This window comes from Dermacentor variabilis, chromosome 6, assembly GCF_050947875.1.
Source record: "Dermacentor variabilis isolate Ectoservices chromosome 6, ASM5094787v1, whole genome shotgun sequence".
NCBI classification, from domain to species: Eukaryota; Metazoa; Arthropoda; class Arachnida; order Ixodida; family Ixodidae; genus Dermacentor; species Dermacentor variabilis.
Window position 1 is genome coordinate 108,105,455 of NC_134573.1, and position 21,386 is coordinate 108,126,840.

Sequence of the window (21,386 nt, forward strand, 5' to 3'; positions counted from 1 at the left end):
GCATAAAAAGGCAACGGCTCAAAGTACACTGGATAATTACCGTCGCTATCAGACAGAGTTGAGCCCTTTGTCCGCAAACAAAGCGGGTGGGAGACGCATTTCTCAATGTGTCTCAGCTATGCCTAACACCAGCTCACGAGCCACTTAGTGACACCGCAGAAGGAGGCTCTGAGGCCTTAGACGTAATTCCGGAAGGAGCGAATTGATGGACGGTCGGCGCTGCAGTTGTCGCAGCCCGGATGCCGCCCAGCTCGCGCACAAAGCTCCGCTACGTTTGTCTCGATCGCGACGCCCAAGCTCAGAGTCATTTGTTCCGCGTGGCGCCTCGCTTCCAAATTTCCGGAGCACCAACTTGATTATCGGCGCCCCGTTCGGCTCAGCTCGACTGCAAGCGCGGCAACCAGATCAAGCTTGCATTGACTCGACTCGGCTTGACTCAGAGGCACCATCACTCGCCCCTCCTGGTGTTGGTTCACTTTTATCTTGTTCTTCTCTCGGGCAGCCTCCATCGCGTGCGCGTATTTTCGCAGCAGCGACTAACCACAGCCTGGCGCAGAAAGCAAGCGCACGAAGTTTCACGCCAGAACTCGGCCCTCCCTGACACTGCCTTTGAGGTTTCCTGAGGTCGCTCTCTTTTCTTAGTTCATGTGTATTTTCTTTTTTTTTTTGTCTTTTGCGAGTGTTCCTAGATTCGCACGCGCGATACGTGCTCGCAGAAGGTTTCGTACAAACATGGTAGTACATGCGGCAGGAAGTGTGTATCATCTGGCGGAGCGTGCTAAGGGTCTGGGGCTTGATTTATGGCTACCGCGAAATGCGGTGCAGGCTCATTGTCTGAGGCGCGGAACAGCACTGAGGAACTTCCCTTGCGCCGTTGCGACTCACACTGAGCCTTGGCTCCAAACATTTCTATCGCCTGCTGGCTTGAAGCTTGGTATAGCACTACTGTGCTGCTGTTGGCTTGTGTCTAGACGTGAAAACGTCACTAACGTTCGGTTTTTCCTCCATGTTCGATCGCAGACTGCAGCTTTTAGAGAAAGCGTAGCATGGAATGCGATAGTTTTTTGTCAGGCCGAGTTCACGCACTGCATCCTTTATTGCGTGGCTGCCCCTGGAGGTCAATAGTGGACGCACTGTAGTTTAACCATACCGCGTTTGGTTCAGGTCGCACCCACTGCTTGCGTGTTTCGCTTCACGAATGTGTTTTTTTTTCCTTAATGAGACGATACTGAGAATCGTGGTAATGCTGAATACGGATGGCCGCGAAGCTGCACGTTGCAGACCGTTCTGTCATAGCAAGCTCCCAATACGGAAGTCAAAAAGCACATCCGCCTCCCGCAAGGCTGGATGCGGTAGAACCGAGTCGGCATGAGTGAATGTCGAGGGCAGTATGCGATAATATCAATTAAAACTAGAAAATAACCAAACGAGTCACTTGCTTCTTATAGGGCATAAACGATTGACGAAGACAAGCTAACAATTTTCCGAAAGTATTCAGTAGATCGTTGGCCGTCGCCTAAGCGTAAGGCCTGAATAGGGTAATGGTATATGTATACAAGGTGTCTCGGCCTACTTGTGCCGACAAGAAAAAAAAAAAAAGAAACAAACGACGTTCAGGTTCAGCGACAGAAGCGAAACATATTATTGTTCGCTGTTGAGCGTCTTTTAACCTTGAAAAATATCTTGACAATGTTTCCAACTATTATTTTGACGGAAGTAACTTAGACAGAAACGTTCGACAAAGTATAGAGCAACGTTTCAACAAATCGTTTACGTGAGGAAATCCGTTGTTTGTGTAATTCAGATTTGAAAGAAAGCGCGCGAGATATAATAAAGCACTGCGTGACTATACACAACTGAGCACAGTGGTTAGCGCGTGGCATGCAGAAAATCGAAAGTCTCATCTATGAATTTTTCTTAGAACCCTTCGCTGAAAAGCGACGATCATTGAAAAAAATGCGAGAGGAGTGCGGTAAACGCGCACGAACTCTAGTTGAGAAATTCAGCGCGATTTACCGGTAAATGCGAGAGAAATGCGTTAGTATTACGTCGCACCACTTTCAATTGCTGGATCCATGATATAAACCGCGTTTACCAGATTACAAGGTGTTTAGGGACTCGCTCAATACACGTCCTGTTTCTCCGAAGAGCTGAGTGCAAGCGACGGTGATCCGGAGCAGGCCATCATCAGTTGGACGACATATGCCACTGCCACGTTACTGGTTGCCACACTTAACAAACATACCTTTTTCGTGTTTGACACTATTAATGCCAATGCATTAAAAAAGATGTCTTGAGTCACTGAAACCTTGGAAGATTACGGATGAAAGTTGTTGTAGTAGCAAGTTTGTTATGTTCTGTTTTTTTTTCGAATTTGCTTAAAAAGCTACAAATTGGTATCCACCCGAATCCTAGCACGAAACTACAAAGGAAACCTGTCTAACGCCCTTTCGGTGACATCAGGCGTACCGCAAGGATCTGTCCTCCGTCTCTTTTATCCCTAATATACATTAACGATTTACCCGAGCAAGTTTTCTGCAGTATTGGAATGCTTGCCGACGACTGTGCTATTTACCACGCTATTACTAACGTTCATGAGCAACTTACTCTTCAGGAAAATATTAACAGCGTACTTACTTGGTGTGACAACTGGCTAATGTCCCTGAATCCTGCTAAATGCAAACTTGTGTCCTTTTCTCGTTGCCATAGTCCGCATCGCTTCCAGTATTCCACCGCTAACACCCAAATTGAATTAGTACCATGTTATAAATATCTAGGAGTAACCTGGCCTTAAGATTTATCATGGCATACCCACATTAGTAACATAATGTAAAACTGCTCGCGTATAAGTCACTCATCAGACCAAAATTACAATATTAATCTGTTATCTGGAGCCCGCACCAAGCGTATTTAATAAATGCATTAGAAGCAGTTCAAAATCGCACCGCTACATTCATTCACTCTGCATACCCGTACGATATCAGCATTTCATCTATGATAGCTAAATCCGAATTACCGCCCCTTTCGTTGCGTCGCCGCATTGCCAGTCTCGCCCGTTATCATAAAATATTTCATTCTTCACTAATCAGCCACCTTATATAACAGCTGCAACACGCATATCTGACCGCACAAGTCATCCATTACAGGTCGCCGACCCATCTTCGCGTACTACTACTTTTTTCGCTTCGTTCTTTCATCAAGCAGTTACAGGCCGTTACATCATCGCTTCAACATCGACTTTCCAAGAATATGTTCGTGATCAGCTTAAATGTTAATAAATCTGCCTTACTTGTTCGTTATATAAATAAAAAAACACCCCCTATGTAATCCCCCCCCCCCCCCCCCCCCCAGAAGAGGGCTTTTAAAATAATACAACTGAACTGAGCTGAAACCGATACGGGTTTCTTTCTGAGAAACCCGCATTGGTTTTCTTTGTAGCTTCGTGCTACGATTCGGGTGGATACGAATTTTTCCTTTTCATGTACTTTCCTCCATCTTGCGGGCTTCCGCAGAACTGATTTGCTGAATTTGCTCAGGTTTACAGTGGCTTATCAGTTTCTGTAGACTGTTCTATATTGTTTAGAAAATGTACCATTTTATAATCAATCTTTTCTTGGTCATAATTAGCCCTTCATTGTTTCTGTAGGTAGAATTTCGAAGTATATAAGAGAAAGTTGGAGATAGTTTCAGAGCTAGTGTCAGTACTATGAAGGATCAATGTTGGAATCGTGTAGAATTTGTGGTGGTCACAAGTAGAAGCGTTCCTGAGTGTTAGAAGAATGATCCACGTGGTTTAATATTTTAACACACAGTTACAACAGCCGTTGATATGAAAACTAATTTATTCTGGGCGAACCTGTGCCCGTCAACAAAAACCGACTGTACACTCAACAATAACGCTCCCCGAGCTTCGCTTCTTCGAACGTCGTTCTCCTCTGTGTCGCCTCCTGTCGCGTGCCAGTCGTCCGATTCTCGCGCACGAGCCACCGGTCTACGAACCTGATGTCTGATTTTCGCTTCATTAATTACTTCTCTCCACCTTGCGGGTTTCCGCAGAACTATTACGTCAAACTCTTGCCTTTGCTGGGAGTTGTTGACAAATTCGACTTCGCTCTGCCATCTGCTAGCCGCCTGGTTAGCTCAGATGATAGAGCGGCTGCCCCGGAAAGGCGGTGGTCCCGGGTTCGAGTCCCAGACAAGGACGAATTTTTCTTCAACTGTGAGGCTTTTCTTTAAAGGAACCCGTATGGCTTTCCTTTGTAGCAAACGCTACGAATGGGTGGATGTCCGATTTTGCCTTTATTAATATTCTTGGTTTGTAACGCGAAGTAACACACACGCAGGGAAGAAGTCTGTGTGTATGTAACTTTGCGCTACAAACCAAGAATGTGTGCGCTTAATCATGCGCTTTGCAAATATTACCCGATGCTGGTTTTCTCACGCATTCTATACCTATGACGAGTCAGGGGGAATAGCAATTGGCAAGGCATCGGTAGAGGACTAAAACGTATGAGCTTCCAAATAGCTTTAAAAAGTGTCCCGACCATTTTCGTTCTCATGGTGATTTTGCACGACACCTAATATCTCTCGAAATGCTTTCATCCTGCTTTCCAAAAGTAAAGAAAACTGCGGTGTATGGACAGGCTTAAGTGGCCACCGCACATGCTGTTAGAAAGAATAAGGAACTGCATGGGTTGGCGCCTGTTGCATTGGGTTAAACTGTTTACAGTTCTTGCTCTTTTGCGTTCATTCACATGTTTGTATAGCACAACGAGTAGGAATGACTCCCTAATCAATTAGCTTAAAGAAATTGCTTTGTGTAGAGCTGGTGGCAGTGATCAATAAGTACAATCGAAAATCAATACTTCGTGTAAGCACTCTCGTTGTCCGTCTTCGTTGCGAGTTGCACTGGAGCGTATGTATTTTTACACTTGTACATGTTCAAATTCAGAATTCGTTCTAATGTTTTGAATATTTTCTGCAGGCTTGTCAGGGCTAAGCTCTTTCCTCGCCGCGCAGTTATGCGGGGTGTAATGTGGTTTCCTAAAACAGCTGCATGCACCTTTTTACCCTTATGCCCACTCTCTTTCTCTATTCTGTGTAAAGAGAGAAATAAAGATTATTATTATTATTATTATTATTATTATTATTATTATTATTATTATTATTATTGTTGTTGTTGTTGTTGTTGTTGTTGTTGTTGTTGTTGTTGTTGTTGTTGTTATTATTATTATTATTATTATTATTATTATTATTATTATTATTATTATTATTATTATTATTATTATTATTATTGAGTTGACAAATACCTCCATTGCTCAGCTGAAACGCAAGAGGTTCTACTCAAGCTCAAGATCGACAAATTGAAGAGAATGCCTGATAAGTGGTACAAAAAAGGCATGGTTCTTGTTTTGTTTGTTTTTCACAGATATACAATAAGCAGCGGCTCATTATGTTAAAAAAATTGAGAAAGAGATACGTTGCCTGCAGCATGCACCTGCTTTCAGTACAAGACAGGCAGTAGACTGGACATCGGTGATTAAGGAGGATTGCGCAGAAAAAAGCTTCTCCATCGTTCTCGGAAACAACAGCTACGTGCATGCAAAACTTCACCACTTACACTACTGTGACAAAGTGGTTTCGTCCACCCAGAAATCCATAGACTACCAACTCAATGCTGAAGTCCATCAATAGAAAAAAATAGCCTTCACAAGAAATTGAAGTGCAAGCCTTTTAACCTTATAACAAGATCCCCCTTTCAGAAATATTCTGCAACGTTATCTTCTTTATTAAAACGTGCTAAGCGCAATTATTGTCAGGACTTATTGTAAAAAACACAAGTAACACGACCCACTGCTGGAATATTATTAAAGAGATGAACAAAAATGATTGCTCAGAGGCCACAATAAAAAGAAATGAAAGCGACGAAATGTATAGTGATCCTCTTAGAAAAAGTCACGCATTCACTGAGCATTTTTACGCATCTACGGATATGCAGCAGCCGGCGGGTGCTTTACCTGATATACCTCGGTGCAGTCATTCCTTTTATCTGCACGCGACGACTGCAGATGAATTCCACCATGTCTTCACATCATTGAAGACAACAAGCACTGGCTAAGACCATACTGATCCTTGTAAAGTAAAGCTAATTTCACTTGAAATATTGTCAGTTTTGGCACTAATCATTAAAAAACTGTTCTCTGCAGGGGTGTTCCCGAGCTGTCTTAAAGCTGGTAGAATAGTTCCTGCTTTCAAGAAAGTTGATCAGACTTCAGTTTGGAATTACAGGAGAATTTGTATCTTTCCTTCCTTTTTTGGTAAAGTGATTACAAAGCTGCTCCACACTCGATTATAGCGCCTCTTAAAGAAATTTGACCTTTCGTCTCCTCAGCAATTCGGATTTCGCCAAGGACATTCAACCGAACTGGCCCTTAATAACTTAACTGAAGAAATCAAGCAAGCTATTGACAGATGTCTAATTATGAGTTCTGTCTTCATCGATCTGACAAAGGCATCGACACGGTAAACCATCGCATACTGCTTGTTAAAGTCGAATCCTATGGTATATCTAGTCCTCCACTAAACTTTATTAGAGACTACTTAAGTAACATATCTCAACGGGTACACGTTAATGGACATCACTAATCATCTAAGCTAATTAACGTAGGGGTCCCACAGGGATGAATTTCAGCTAGGCTCACTTATATTTGATGTTTATTAATGACCTACCCACTATTCTTGTTAGGACCAAGTGCATACTTTAAACTGATTACACGACCATCTTTACATCTAGTAAATCAATTGCCACACTCCAGTCTAGCCTTAACATCCACCTAACCAATATTACTTTATGGTGCCAAAGTAGTCACCCATACATTAACCCCACTAAAACCACATTTCTCGTGTTCCATTCCCCGAGAAATTCAATCCACGTCCCACCCTCGGTTCACAGTGGTGATTACGTCACACAGGTTTCGTACGAAGCGCGGTTCCTCGACATCACCTTAGACACTGAACTAAAATTTAATGGACACGCCCGATCACTTGTGAAAAAGATTGCATTTGGCATCCACATTATCGTCAAGACAAGAACTTATTTTCTCCCTCACATCGTACGGTCTTTGTATTTTGCTTATATTCATAACCATGTTTCGTATTGTCTGTCGCCATGGCCCAATACGTATTCCAGGCATATTGAAGGTCTGCAGCGACTTCAGAACCAAGCTATGAGATTAATGACCTTCAGCCGGTTTGATTTGTCCTGCAGGTCCCTGTTTCCTAACCTTAACGTTCTCCTGTTACGACGATTCTCCCGTCAGAAACTATTCATAATTGCATATAGGCTCATCACACACAACATCTTCATTGAATGTATTGATCCTGAACACATTACTAGCAACAACAGTATCCGGTTTTGCCTGCGCAATAATCTTATTTTACCTTTCGTAAGGAGGAAATAAAGCAAGTTCACAGCGCTCTTCTCTCGCGTAGCAATATGGAATTCTTTAGCTTTCGAAATAAAATCATCACACAACGCTCATATGTTCTCCGCGCGCACCAAGAAATATTTCATTTAGGGATTAACCGAATCACCTTAATCTCTTGCTTAACTATAGATATGTATGTCATATTTCTGTATACATTTTGTTTTTCCATAAGTAATAAATATTACTGATAATGAAACGACTTTTGTGTATCATGTCGCATATATATTATTCTTGCTGATATTCGTTGGTATTCTACTTTTTCACATGCTTTCGATTATTTTTCCCATTTTTTTAATGATTAGCATTACCATTAACTTCTGTATCTAATTTTCTGTTACAGATAATTAACTTGCGTAATTATCAATCCAATTGCTCACATGACCTTACTTCCTTGCTATGTTTGTATAATAACCCTATATATGTAATCATATGAGGTGCCCCTGGCAGTATTTTTTTTCAAAACTGTGGGACCTCCTGCTGCAATACGATTACCATGTAACTCCAACATAATTGTTGCAATAGACTTGACTTGTTAGCTAAAACTACTGGGTGGCGTTAATGTTATCGCAGTCTGTACAGAAGATTATCGCGTCAAAACAAGAAAAAAAACTAAATTAATATATTCGCAGTGTCTCCGTTCCACTCATGCAGACCTAATTACCCAAAGCTTTAAATAATACCCGACGCATCATTTATGTAGGGCCCGGGTCTCCAACGCAGCTCCAGAGTCGCTTGCATGTAACTCAGCCTTCTAATTAAACAGCTCTGCGTGTTTAGCTTAACGCTTCGCAGACTGAAATCCCGATCTGCTTTAATGCGCTTCGCGCTGCATTTAACGTTATGCTTCTTCCTACATGCAGTAATTACAAACCGAAACGGATGACTAGAGCTCGGGGGAAAATATTCAGTACGTCATGATCAATATGCCAGATTGATAACATTTCAGTGGTGGTTCATTATGCTGCTAAGCTTAAAATTACCGCCTCACAGCACATGTACTTTATAATCGTTGTACGCAGTCAAACCTTTGAAATCACGAACCAGAAATTTGACCTGGTTCTTTACGTGATGCGTTTACTTTTGCGAACTGCAACTCCCAGCACGCTGAATGAGTGGACTAATGAGTATGCACTCGTCCGGCTTATTTGTTAAACGTGCGCTGAAAACGCTGCAGCCGAAAGTGAATGCTAGGCAGTATCGCCCAATACGTCACGTAAATAGCCAGGTGGGTTCAGATGCGGGTTTCCAGTAGAACCTGTGTAGCGCGAATACTGCACGAAACTTGTTATCGCAAGAATGCGTTGTGTAGACGCAATAGCGTGGATTGCGTTTAGTGTTTGTATTGTGCACACCCGCGTATTGGACAATGTGTGTACAGTAGCTACTTGTACTATAGGCTTGGTCACGTGCCATCTACAACTGTCTTTTCCTGGATCTTTCCTTAACACCGGCAAAAAAGTACCAAGCTGTAGACATGCTTTCCAAGCAACCTCTCGTCCTTCCTCTTCAATAAAATCTTCTCCTCCTTAAGGCACAAAAATATATCACAAGTAAACTAAAGATTTGTAGCTCTTACTCGGTGTTTCTTGTTTACTTCTGTTTTGTGGAAGACGCAGCAAAATGCATCTCGCAGTTTCTCATGTGCTCGAGATACGTACTTGTATGTATTTGGCCGTCCGGCTTTATGGCATCAAAATTCAATGGCACCGAAATTGAGGCTCAAACCGTCGACCTATGGTGGTAGTCATACCCACGAGTTTCGGTGTTAATTAAGGCAATGTTAACTAATGCGCAGGTAATTAAGATAGAGTTAATTAGGGTGCTCGCACCCACGACCTTTGTTGGGTGTCAAGCCTTCGACCTTTGGAGGGAGTCGAACCCACTTTGACATATGGGCGAACTGGCGATATCTCCAAGTCGGATTCTAATTGACATCGCGAAGATCGAGAGTCGAAACCACGACTTTGGTGGGAGTTGAACCCACGACATTTTGTCTTGATTAAGGCGAAGTTTATTAAGGCACGGTTAATTAAGGCAGTTGAGGAATCGAACGCACCTTTTGTGGGAAGCGAACCCGTGGCCTTTGGTGTTAATTAAGGCGAAGTTAAGTAAGGCACAGTTAAATAAGGTATAGTTCATTAAGCAAATCGAAGCCGTGACATTTTGTGGGAGAAAACGAGTAAAAGGAAGTAACAACGCATTAGAATGAAAATGTCAAGTACTGTAATGAATATCTCAGGAGTGGGAAGGCTTTCGCTTTCATCCTCTCTAGCATGCTTTAAAGTGACTGTCAACTTTCTATTTTATTATTCTGTAACTAGTGAAATCTATATTCGTGAAATGAAGGGTAGGAAATGATATTCGGAACCAGAACATACAAGCACAAACAGATAATCAGCGCTTAGTCTTGACACGCTTCAATGAATGACAAATGCGAAGTGGCATTATGTTTATTATTCCCACATACGTTGTGTATCCTAGTCTGTTTTTTATACCCATGTTTGTAATAGCAAACCTAGACCGCTCCTTCACGTCTTTTCTACGATGTGTACCTGTAATACTTATTTCAAATCAATAATATTAATAATGATGTACTTGTTCGTTTACTGCGAGTATATCTTGCTGTCTTTCTTAACTTTTCGATTATACCTATACTAAAGAACAAGAAACATGGACGGGAAGCTCAAGTGCCAAACTATGAAAGATTGGAAGAAGCCAGAGAGCCACGAAATGTATACCGCACAAAAAACATATCTATACTTAGGAGAAAGGAGTGACAGACAGAAACGAGAGTGTCTGAACGAATAGAAATAGCTGCGCTTCGTTGCGACTCTACAACAATTTCGGGATAAGTCTTTGCACTTAGCAAACGTGTCATGCCTCCTCATTTTTTTTTATTTTTACCTTTTGCGACTTGCCATTTCTACAATTTTCAGTATCACGTAAGGAAACTTTCAGCGCGATTATGCGGTTCCGTTAATGAGGTGACCACTACCATCTAATATCCAATAAACCTTCATTTCAGCGTAGTCTGGATGCGGAGAAAACATGCGGCATCACAAAAACTGAGGTGTGGCATGCCTGAAAGAGAAGTAAAGTAAAATGATTTTTATTGCTTCACTCCCTGAAATCACGGTGCAGCTCCATAACACGTCTATAGACTATAGACGTCTATCGGCTTTTGTTGTACAAAATTTCTTCGAATCGAATATACGCGAGAATGTGCGATAGCACTAAAATCAATAGCACTTCAAGCCTAATGTTTGCTCTTTCATTTACACGGCTGCTAAAAGAAACAGTCAGATAAAGCCAGAAAAAGCATTCGTATTAAACCTTATTCGATTTTACACTTCTCCTTAATTGATACTTCCTTTATGCACTTGGCATGACAAAGTAAAGCCAGAAGTGTGCCTTCTTTGGAACAATTTTGCCATTTTCGCCTTCAAATCTCGCACAGATGTTTTTTCTCTTGGTTGGGCTTGTACGCGCTGTTATTCACGTCTCTCCGTGTCATTTGCAGGTGGCATATTCGAAAGCGACAACCACCAAGCGCAGCTGAGCTTCCGCCACGCCCTAGACAAGATTAACAAGGACATCACCATTTTGCCAAAGACCGAGCTTATGCCAGTCATACACGAGGTGAAGCCCAAGGACAGCTTCTCCGCTTCCAAAGCTAGTAAGCGTCACCACTGCATGTTTCATGACAGACGACAACGGGCGGTTCATTTCTTTTTTAGCGCTGGAGCGCTTCATGGCCAAGTCTCCCGCAAACGTACAGTAGCATAAACGGACGCTACGTCACGGTCCGACTTGGCGGCGTCTGATCTGCCCACTTCAGGCTGCCTATGCCTTGTTTTCCCGTCTTATGGGAAGTCAATAGTGTCTCCGACATTCGCCCCGTTTCATCTTACCTGAACAGCAAAGTTCGAGTGCTACAACTTGGCGATTTTTGAAAGATTGCCTTCCGGTATCCGGGGAATAAGACCTAGCTGCGTGAGCACGCAGGTGACTAGTACTGTCACCGGCTTGGATGTATGCATACCCCGCTCGTCTGTATCTGTATATATATTACATCTATCTATAATCATGTATTTAGAAGCTGTGGATTCAATCGTCGCCACATAATAACAAACATTGTAAGGATGTACCTATGCTTTTCTGCGCCTTGTGAGACAACCGCATGAGTGTCGATTTATGAGAAGGAACAAATATTTTGCAAGGGAGACCTGTTGCTTAAAAACATGAATTGCTCGTTGTGAAAGAAGTACGTGCGCAACGCTCCGCCAGAAGGTCACAGTTCACCGAACGCGAGCAGCAAAATTGATTATTGAACCGGGCCTATGAAGGACAGCAATCCAGAAAAGACTACTGCAATAAGCTAAGTTACAGTTTATGCGACAGTAATAGAAATAAAAACTCGGTATTGCAAAAGTACCGTTGCCTGTCTGTGCGCAGGATGGCATGACGCAGCTTGCTTCAGTGATCTGTTTTCTAATAGAAATTACTATTGTACGGCTTAAAAAAATTATAGACTCGGTTTGATCTCTTGGAAGCCATCACACATATTTAATCGCGGTAATGTTGCATGATGACGAGAAAACAAGCACAGGGCAAAGAGAAGAGCAAGGTGATTATTAAGGCTGTGCCTGCCAACTATTTTTTTTATTACTTGGGCACTCTCACTTATTACTTCCACACCGCATCTAGCGCTGCTGATCGCTATGGCAACGCAAGGCTTTCCACGTGTCGCCTAAACCATTGTGACCTCTACTAGTGACCCGCTAAGAGAAAAGGCATCCTGTTCTCCTCAGTAATTACCGGCCCTCCATGGAATTAGGAAGAATGCGCCTTTTTGTTTTGTAATTGAGGCAGGAGTACGTCGATAAAATTAAACGTGCAGCCACATCGCATAGATACTCGCTCAGCAGTAAAGCGGAGAGGAAAAGGAGAAGCGAGTGCATGCTTTTTAGTTGGAACGCCCACGTCGTTTATGTTTAATGACACTTGACCTGAAGTTGGAGGATTTCTCGGCCTATCTGAGTCCTCAAAGTGACCGAATATGGGAGAAACGACCTATCATTTCCTTTATGTGAGGGCAGGCGCATTAAGGTAGGAAGGCACCAAAAAGTAATAGGAATCCAGTTTTTTTTTGGATTGAAAATAGTTTCAGAAATGCATATCCTACAGGAGACATTAATCGAAATTCCTTATTGCCAACGTAGGAAGACTTCAACGAGTGGGAGAGGACGGTCAACCTGTAAATTAAAATCAGTAAACGACTCCTGTCTCCATTTATTTGGGACTATTTTATTATGTCTCCTTTGTGCTCGAATGTTAACAATACAGTTCCTATACCATGTTTCTTCCAGTTTGCACTTCTTTCAAGCAGAGGGTTTCTTCAATCGTGGGCCCCACTTCACCAGTTGTGACGTCGCTCGCCATGTCGGCGTGCACAAACTTGAATGTGCCGCACCTTCAGACCACTTGGCACCCGACGTCCAATCGCAATCCCTACACCCTGAACTTGTTCCCAGACCCCGACCTTTTTGGCAAAGCGTTCCTGGACCTCATACTCAACAAGAAGTGGAAGACGTTCACAATACTATACGAGGACCAGCAGAGTGAGTCTTCCTCCACAAGTCTGATTGATCTGCGATTCGCGTGACAGATAACGTAATTAAAATATTACTTGTTTGATTAGGCAATAGCTCGTGTATTGCTCATGTATTACACATGTATAGATCATGTATGTGCCTTTCCTGAAATCATTTCTGTCGTGATTGGCAGTGTCGCGAATGAGTAAATAAATAAATAAATAAATAAATAAATAAATAAATAAATAAATAAATAAATAAATCGGCACTAGGGCTATATGAGAGACATCGTTGTGGAAGGGTACGGATTAATCTTGACCTCCTGGAGTTCTTTACCGTTCACATAAAAACACGCGTTTTCACCCGACACGGGAAGCATCGATTGCGATAGCAAATTAGTATAAAGCTATACGAAGTAAGGACACTGCTTTCATCAACCGTGTAGACTGGGAAACAGTCGCTTACTAACTGAATTAACACGCATGGCGTCAGCGAGCACAAGCAAACATGAACACATCACACTCGACGAGCGCGGACACTCGCTGTGAGACGCCGGACGCTAGTGTGAGCAAGCGCGGCAGCACCAGCGAGCGAAATGACCTTCGTGCGGTCTACCGGCTTCAACGCAACAGCGGCTAGAAGACAGCTTACAAAAAGGTGTGAGCCGTCTGCGGTTCCCTTTCAAGATGATGTGCGTGCGACCGTGCAATGTACGCCCGTGCTGTCGCAGTCGAAGCCGCCCCCTCCGCGCTTCTTAGCAACGTTCCTCCATATATGGCACGCGAGAGTGATCCGCGATCACCAGTTCCCCTTCCGCGCGGTCGCGAAATGCGCAGTTACTGCCGGAGCACAACGCCGTCTCCCGCCCTCCCGCCCTCCCTCCCTTTCCTCCTCCAACGTCCTTTCGCTCGACCGGAAGACTGCGGGTTCGCTCTCCGTTTTCTACGTCGTGCGCCAGACTGAACCGCGATCGGCGACTTCTCTTGCGTGCTTTCACTCGCTCATATAGCGTATGACGCGCGACCACGGTGTTATCGCCCTGCGAATTTATGCGGAACGTCACGGCGACGGCGATCGCAAAAATGAGCCTGAAGTGTCCCTATTATTACTACCGCAATAAAACTTAAGCGGAAGAGCGTTTGCCTAGTTTAAACACATGAAAATCAGGCCATTGTGGCCGGGAACCGAAGCCGTGACTTCCTTCTCACCCGCGGAATACAGTTAGCACTATGCAGTACCCACTATACGATACTGTGCTATACTGTACTATACCCGCTATACCCATGGAGGCACAATGACAGAAAAGTCCATTATTCCACTTCACTATGACAGTAAAATACTAATTTATCTCACGTGTCACCATCAGAGTACCGCTTCAAGCACTGGAAGCGTTCGCATGGTAAAATACCCATTGACTCCGCTGCAAAAGAACAAATGACTTTCTTATGAAAAACAAGCCACTATGAGCTTTTGTTGACGAAATCTTGTGATATTACGAAAACACTATGGACAGTTCGTGCACAACAACTTGCGACTTTGAAACAAATAATGTATTCTCGCTTTCTTGCCGTGGCTATCCTACGATACATAGGCACATTTCAGGTAACCTATGGTGTATTTCCTTCTCTAGCAAAAGCTTCATACGTACATACAATTTTTTTTCTTTCACGAAGTACCGCAACTTTTCTCCCCGGTTGCCTGAACTTTCCCATTGCATGACTTTTCTGCTGAACAGAGTGACACTCAGTGTTATGGCTGAATGTTAAAGCAGTAAAACTTGTTGCGTGTTTCCTGTGGTGTTAAAAACACCTACATTTCTCGAATACGTGCTGTCTTTTTTTCCACACACACAAAAAAAACAGGCTTGATATTGCTAAAAGACGTGCTGAACAGCTCATTCGCCCAAGATCATATGGTTTCCCTGGTCCAACTGAATCCGAAATTGTCCTTCAAGAAGATTATGAAAGATATCGGCGTCACTAAACAGTACAACATCATCTTAGACATCAAGACATCGTCTCTACCAGCGCTTCTACGAGAGGTAATATGCCCTAGTTACTAGTGCTTCTGTGCTGTCTGTTCAACTCGTTCTTTTCCCTTTGCCACCTGAGCAACTACACATTAAATTCCATTGTAGTAATGTACTATATCTGAGCAACTACATGATAATTAGCCCAGTGCGCTTCTATACCTGCCTCTGATGACTATGACCTGGCTACTATTTGATTGCAAACAGGCTCTTACGTCACTACTACCTGTAGATTATTTATATACCTGGCCTTGATGGCTTAATGTGGGGCTGTTGGTGACTGTGTCTGTCCTCGCGAGAATTACAGTTGTCACATTCACGCATGAAGCTCAGATGGTGCAGCGAATAGATCCAGCCCTTATGGTTTTTTGGAGCTAAAGTGTCCGGGTGGCAACCCCCCCCCCCCCTGGTGCGACTTTCAGCAAATTTTTTTGCAATATACTACCTTAAGTTTCCGTGCGAGCTCTACCACTTTGGTTGCGTTTATACGCAAATGTGGCATGAGGCAACGCCTGACTGATAGTATGCATGATCCCACCATTCTTGTATTCTGCCAAGTTGGCTTCAGCCAGAGGCGTTCCTGGTTTGGCTACCGTTTATCACTTAAGTTCCCTTTTACTGCGTTAGCATTTGGAGTGTAAAAGTCTAAAGAAATGTATGTGAACTGTACGAAGACAGTGATATATATATACACCTATCACCGCTGTAGCACTTCGCTCCTCGAAGAGGCAGGATGTGAATCGAGTGATCTTCTGAACAACACTTTGCAATGTGATGAGCGCTGTTTAAATCGTGGATCCGTGACCTCAAAAAAAGTGCCACGTAATCTTAACGCATTTTTTCGCAGTTGCCAATAAATAGCTGCACACTTCTCTCTCCTCTGAACACAGCCTTGTTTCTTTTGTTTCAGGCTCAAGACGTCAATATGATGACATACTATCATAACTACATTATCACTTCGTTGGTGAGTGGAGTGTGTGAGCACTGGTCCGCGAGGCCCCAGTGTGGTGTATATGTGTTGTGTATATAGGGTGTTTAAGCTAACCAGTTCCGAACTTTCAAAAAAGATGCACGCGCGTCACGAAAATGCAACCATCTTGGTATTTTTCACCCTCTTCTCGAGCAACTCATCGTATATTTTACTGTGAGCTTAGGTTCTTATTGACAGTAAACAACTCAACAACTTTTAAACGCTTCAAATTGTGAAACCATCTCAGAGCTAAAAAAAAGTATGGTATGTGAAGCAATATGAGAAATTACTGAAAGCATATAAACCATATAATCTCAAACAGCCTGTCCTAATGCAGTGAATACGGATATCGGTGACCTGCATGATACGGGTAATAAGGTCACAAGATATAACGCTGCCCTAAGGTCATGACTAGACGACGCCGAAGACTACTCTAGTTGACATAAGTTGTTTTTAAACAGTATACCAGAGGTAGCCACAGAGACCACTAATAAATTGGAAGAAAATATAATAAATCACTTAGGAATACAGCAACACTCCGCATATTGCGTGACAGCATAGCTCGGTGCATCGGCTCGCGGAGTCCTCTGCTGGAGAATGGCAGCCACTGATTCGTAATATCAAAATAATGACGCTATCTTTGGTTATTACTATTAAATCCGCTTACAATATGCCCGACATTTTACCATACACTGATATCCACAAGAAAAACATTACCTTTGGCCCGCCTGGCATTCATAATTATTTGATTCACTAAAAAAGTTCACCGTCAACCGGCATTGATGGCATCAGTGCTAAGGTACTGAAAATCACTAAAGATTCTCATAGAATTATTCTTTCCCAAAATTTCCAGCAATCTCTTAATGCGGGTTAACTCTTCTCCCAAATACTATCGCCCTATTTCAATCACAAGCGCCTGCTACAAATTAATAGAACATGTCCTTTTCTACAGTGTAGCGAAATTTCTGTCCGTCAACTTTTTTTCATCCTAACCAACACACCTTCCCCGAAGGCCATTCCTGCGAGAGATAGCTCGCTTTTTTCTTGCACGACATTCACTCAACCCTTGATAGTAACATGCTTGTTCATGCATATGGCCTTGACTTCGAAAAGGCGTTCGATAATGTACCTCATGCTCGTCTACTAAAACTCTGACAAAGAAATCTACACCAATAAATTCTTAATTGGATTCAAGCGTTTTTAACGGACCGTCATGAGTTCGTCTACGTTCATACATATCCATCATTGTTCTGACAAGTCCTATCCAGTGTCCCCCTGGGCACGATCCTCGGGCCACTTCTCTTTTTAATATATATTAACCACTGACCCCTTCATATGTCACCGAAAATGCGCCTCTTCTCCGATAATTGTATTCTATGCCGTCCTATACCAGACTCATCCGATATATCTAACGTCCAGAACGACCTTTACATACAGAAGAGTGGTGTAAAATTTGGTTGATGTCTCTCAACGTTAACAAAATTGTACTAATTTCATTTCACTGTCGTCGCAACTTTTCAACTGCTGCATACACCATTAACAGCTGCCCTATAAATCGCGGTGACTCGTTCAAGTACTTCAATGTTCACATGTCCCACGACCTAACTTGGACCAATCATGTTAATCATGTTACCAATTCTGGAAACCTTGTCTTGCGCTACATCCGTCGCAATCTCTCCCTAGCGCCTTCCTCTGTTAAGTTCCTGGCATACAACACACTCGTCCGTCCCAAACTTGAGTATGCAAGAGCAATATATGACCCTTTCCAATTAAACCTAACTAAAACACTCAAAGCAGTCCAGAAACCAGCTACTAGATTCATCTTGAGTGTTTATTCTTACAACTCTAGCATCACAGCTCTGAAATCACAACTTGATCTACCCGCCTTGGCTCATCGCGGTATAAATTCTCAGCTATATCTTTACCAAAAGTCCTTTCGCCGTTTGCCGCCTGAGAACGATCTCATCGTTCCCGTTCATCGCATGTCACGCAACACCCATACAAACATTGCCATTCCTGCACGTGCCCACATCACAACATTTCATCAATCACTTTTTGTTCGTACCGCACATGGCTGGAATCGCCTTCCCGGCCATATCGTTACGATAACTGACCTTGCTGAATTCAAATCCGCCGTCGAAGAAGTCACACCCATCGACATTAACCCATACGATTATCGTGTATACTATTCTGCATCATTATTATTTATTTATCATGCCTTGCATTCACTGACTTACTTGTATTCATTTGACCTGTTTCAACAAATTTTTAATGTAATTATGTTGTATCTCCTGTACGCCCCCCTTCGTGTCCCTCACGGGACTCTTGAGGTGTAATAAAAGTAAAAATAAAAAATAAATCCAAATGCAAAGAACGTATTTTGTTCAAACATGCAATGCTCAAAGAAAAACAAGTCAAAGTGAGGGATGAGTTCAACACAGCAAACACATCACGCTAGAAAAGCTTTTCTCGAGCATGGTAACCATCTCAACGGAAACAAACTACTAATAGGTGGTAGATGGCACGGGTATAGCGGCAATGAAGTGTACGAAGTTGGACTGTCACGCAGTGTGACAGTTTTCAGTTGGACAACCACTCAGTCTTTGAAATAAAGTCCTAATAATTCAGCAGCTACAGGTAACCGAGAGGGGCAGGGCTACTAAGCCTAAAATACCTGACATTCCCTTGCTGCTTGCGAATATCCGTAGTCTTCTGCCCTTAAAAGATGATCTGTGAAGCTTTATTAACAATCTTGACAATGACATCACTGCCCCAACAGAAACATGGTTAACCACTGCGGTCTCAAGCCTTGAGTTGTTTCGTAGCAGTAAAAAAATTAACCAGATCCAATGCACAAGTTAGAATCTATGTGAAGCGAAGCTTTGCGAACTGATTAACGAAATTTTATAAATTTGCCCGTTTCCTTTATGTGTCTTTCGCGTAAAGGAAACTGACGTGCTCACGTTCTCTCGTGAACCTGTGCTACGCTATGGAACCAATCGACATTGGTTTGTGTTCCTTAAATTCTTGTATATTTAAATGTAACGAACACTTCTCGACCAAAAACCCGTGGCGGGTACCCACTACAGCGCCAAAATTTTAAAAATAATCCACACGTGGCGATCATCTAAAACATCAAGCTGGCGATACCACGGTGTGTACCGGCCACTTCGTCATTGTTTGAAGACGTTCGATTGATCCCGTTCACGTCATCAATTGAAACAACCTCCTGTAACGCTCTCACCATGTTTGAGTGACCACTTCGTTTTGCATTGAGGCGATTATCATTCTTTGTCTACTTCAACCGTTTTGAGCTTGCCTAACTGCCTGCTTACTATCTAGCTTGTTAGGAAGAGGAATGACTGGAAAGTGCCATCGCGTTTCTCGGATTCATCCATCCATTTGGATTTGAATTTAGATCGATTCATCCAGCCCAAGTTATCCACTAGCTTGGTAGACTAAATAACGTACTCATGCAGAACTCATCTTAATATGGCCGTCGATGGCAATGCAATTAGCGATGGAGCATTGTATGGGCACACCGTATTTCAGAGGTCACATTTATTTAACATCAGTTGTGGTCATTCTTAGACTTCCGTTCTTTCAGCTATATGCGGCAGACTTCGGTATCGTCCTACATTACTTTGCGACTGGCTTTCCAAGGGCGCCCATAAGCACGGCGGCATGACGACAACTGCCGCTGATGCCGTGGAAGGTTCATAAAAAAAGCGCGAGAAATGTGGCTTTCGTTCGCGCAGTGACGTGTAGAATTTAACTTTGGCGTCTGTTACAATAGCCATCGTGCTGCCACTATTGAGTTGCCTGGTTTGTCTCCGGTGGGCAACTAAGGGCCGTATAACGTAAAACTATTCCAATATGTTTTTATTCCAATCTCCTGACGTCAAATTTGCGTAACCGCCGACGCAAGCATCGGGCGGTCACCCGCTGGGTTGTCTGAACAGACCAATCAAATGCTCCCCTTGTTCATAGGAGTTCACTTTTGTTTGCTTGAAAAACGAATAACATTGCCTGCAGTGAGCGGCTTGTCTTATCTAACTGGCTCACAAGAGGCGAGGAGCATGCTCAAGTGGAGAGGGATTCGATGGGGCCGAGCCACTGCACTGAATATCGATAATCAGATGAAGAGGGTGGTGCTGGCACCTGCGATTGGTCCGCTTTCTCTTACTTAGCTTGCGGTGGCTCGTCGACTACCGCGGCGGCATGCAACGGAAGCTTAAGTATGACGCTCAAACGGATCCTCAGCAAATAAGAGTTGGCAGAGCGAGGTCGTAAACGTGCAGAAATTTCTTGAAAACGTTACACGGCCACGCAAAAAGATTTATTACACGCAAATACACCCATGCTCTCCGGCAGGAGCGAGTAGCCAGTGCCGGAGCGATCGGCGGCAGCCATATTTTGTTCCTTTCAGAACGGGGCAGCCTGCGGCTATTCAGAAGAAAATTCAGTTTTGTTCGGCATATTAATGCATCTTTAACATTGACGTGGTAAGATTTTGCGGTTTTGTGACGTCACGTAAGAGGCAGGTGAAGTGGGTACAGCCCGAAAACTTTTGACCAATAGCCGAGGGCTTATGGCAAAAAGGCGTCGAATCAGAAATAACTATTTTTGTTTTGCTCGGTCAAATTATGCATAATCATTGTTTGCACGTCATATCAGATGGGGAGCTATTGCGGTTTTCGTAACATTGCGTGACAGACAAGTGAAGTGGGGGTGGTCCAAAAACGTTTTTGACCAATCGCGGTAGGCTGATTGCAGAATTGGAATAGAAAAGTTTGGAATAGTTTTACGTTATAGCGCCCCAAGACGAGGACACAGAAAAAAAAAGCATTGACGCGATAAGAAAATGCATCGCCAGGTTAGCGAGCTCATATCAAATCAAAAATTGTTAGATCGCATATGGCAAACAGGCGTATCTTACGATGCTTCCTTAGATACGAAGCGAAGAGTAACCGAAGGAACCTGGAAGTTAGTGCTCTGACATTATTACCGTCGTTGTATTGATGATGCCTACGACACTCTTGTTCGCGTTTTCGACCGCTTCTAGACATCCACTAATTTTCTCCTAAGAGTGCCTCCTGGGAACCAGCTGCAGAGAATAATCAGGCGGAGTTTATTGCTTTCTAAGCGGCGAAATACGTGAACGTGACTTTCTCTCGATGGCCTAACTAATGCGAATGGCGTTATGAGGCGGAACTGAAACCTGATCTATTCTATTGTAGTTTTCTTATTTGGCGACACTTTCATTAAATAATATACTTCTATATTGGATATGTAACACACTCAGT

At 43.1% G+C, this 21,386-nt stretch overlaps 1 protein-coding gene across 2 annotated transcripts in view; it reads left to right on the top strand.

Moving 5' to 3' along the window:
- LOC142585002 (glutamate receptor ionotropic, kainate 2-like) overlaps positions 1-21,386 on the top strand; it is a 78,589-nt gene that overhangs the window by 20,768 nt on the left and 36,435 nt on the right. The window contains exons 2-5 of one of the 2 annotated variants that reach the window (XM_075695422.1): positions 11,008-11,163; positions 12,857-13,108; positions 14,944-15,122; positions 16,021-16,074. In XM_075695422.1, the coding sequence (XP_075551537.1) occupies positions 11,008-11,163; positions 12,857-13,108; positions 14,944-15,122; positions 16,021-16,074 (641 nt within the window). Of the gene's footprint in view, positions 1-11,007; positions 11,164-12,856; positions 13,109-14,943; positions 15,123-16,020; positions 16,075-21,386 lie in introns of those variants that run through there. The other variant, XM_075695423.1, reaches the window with a different exon arrangement.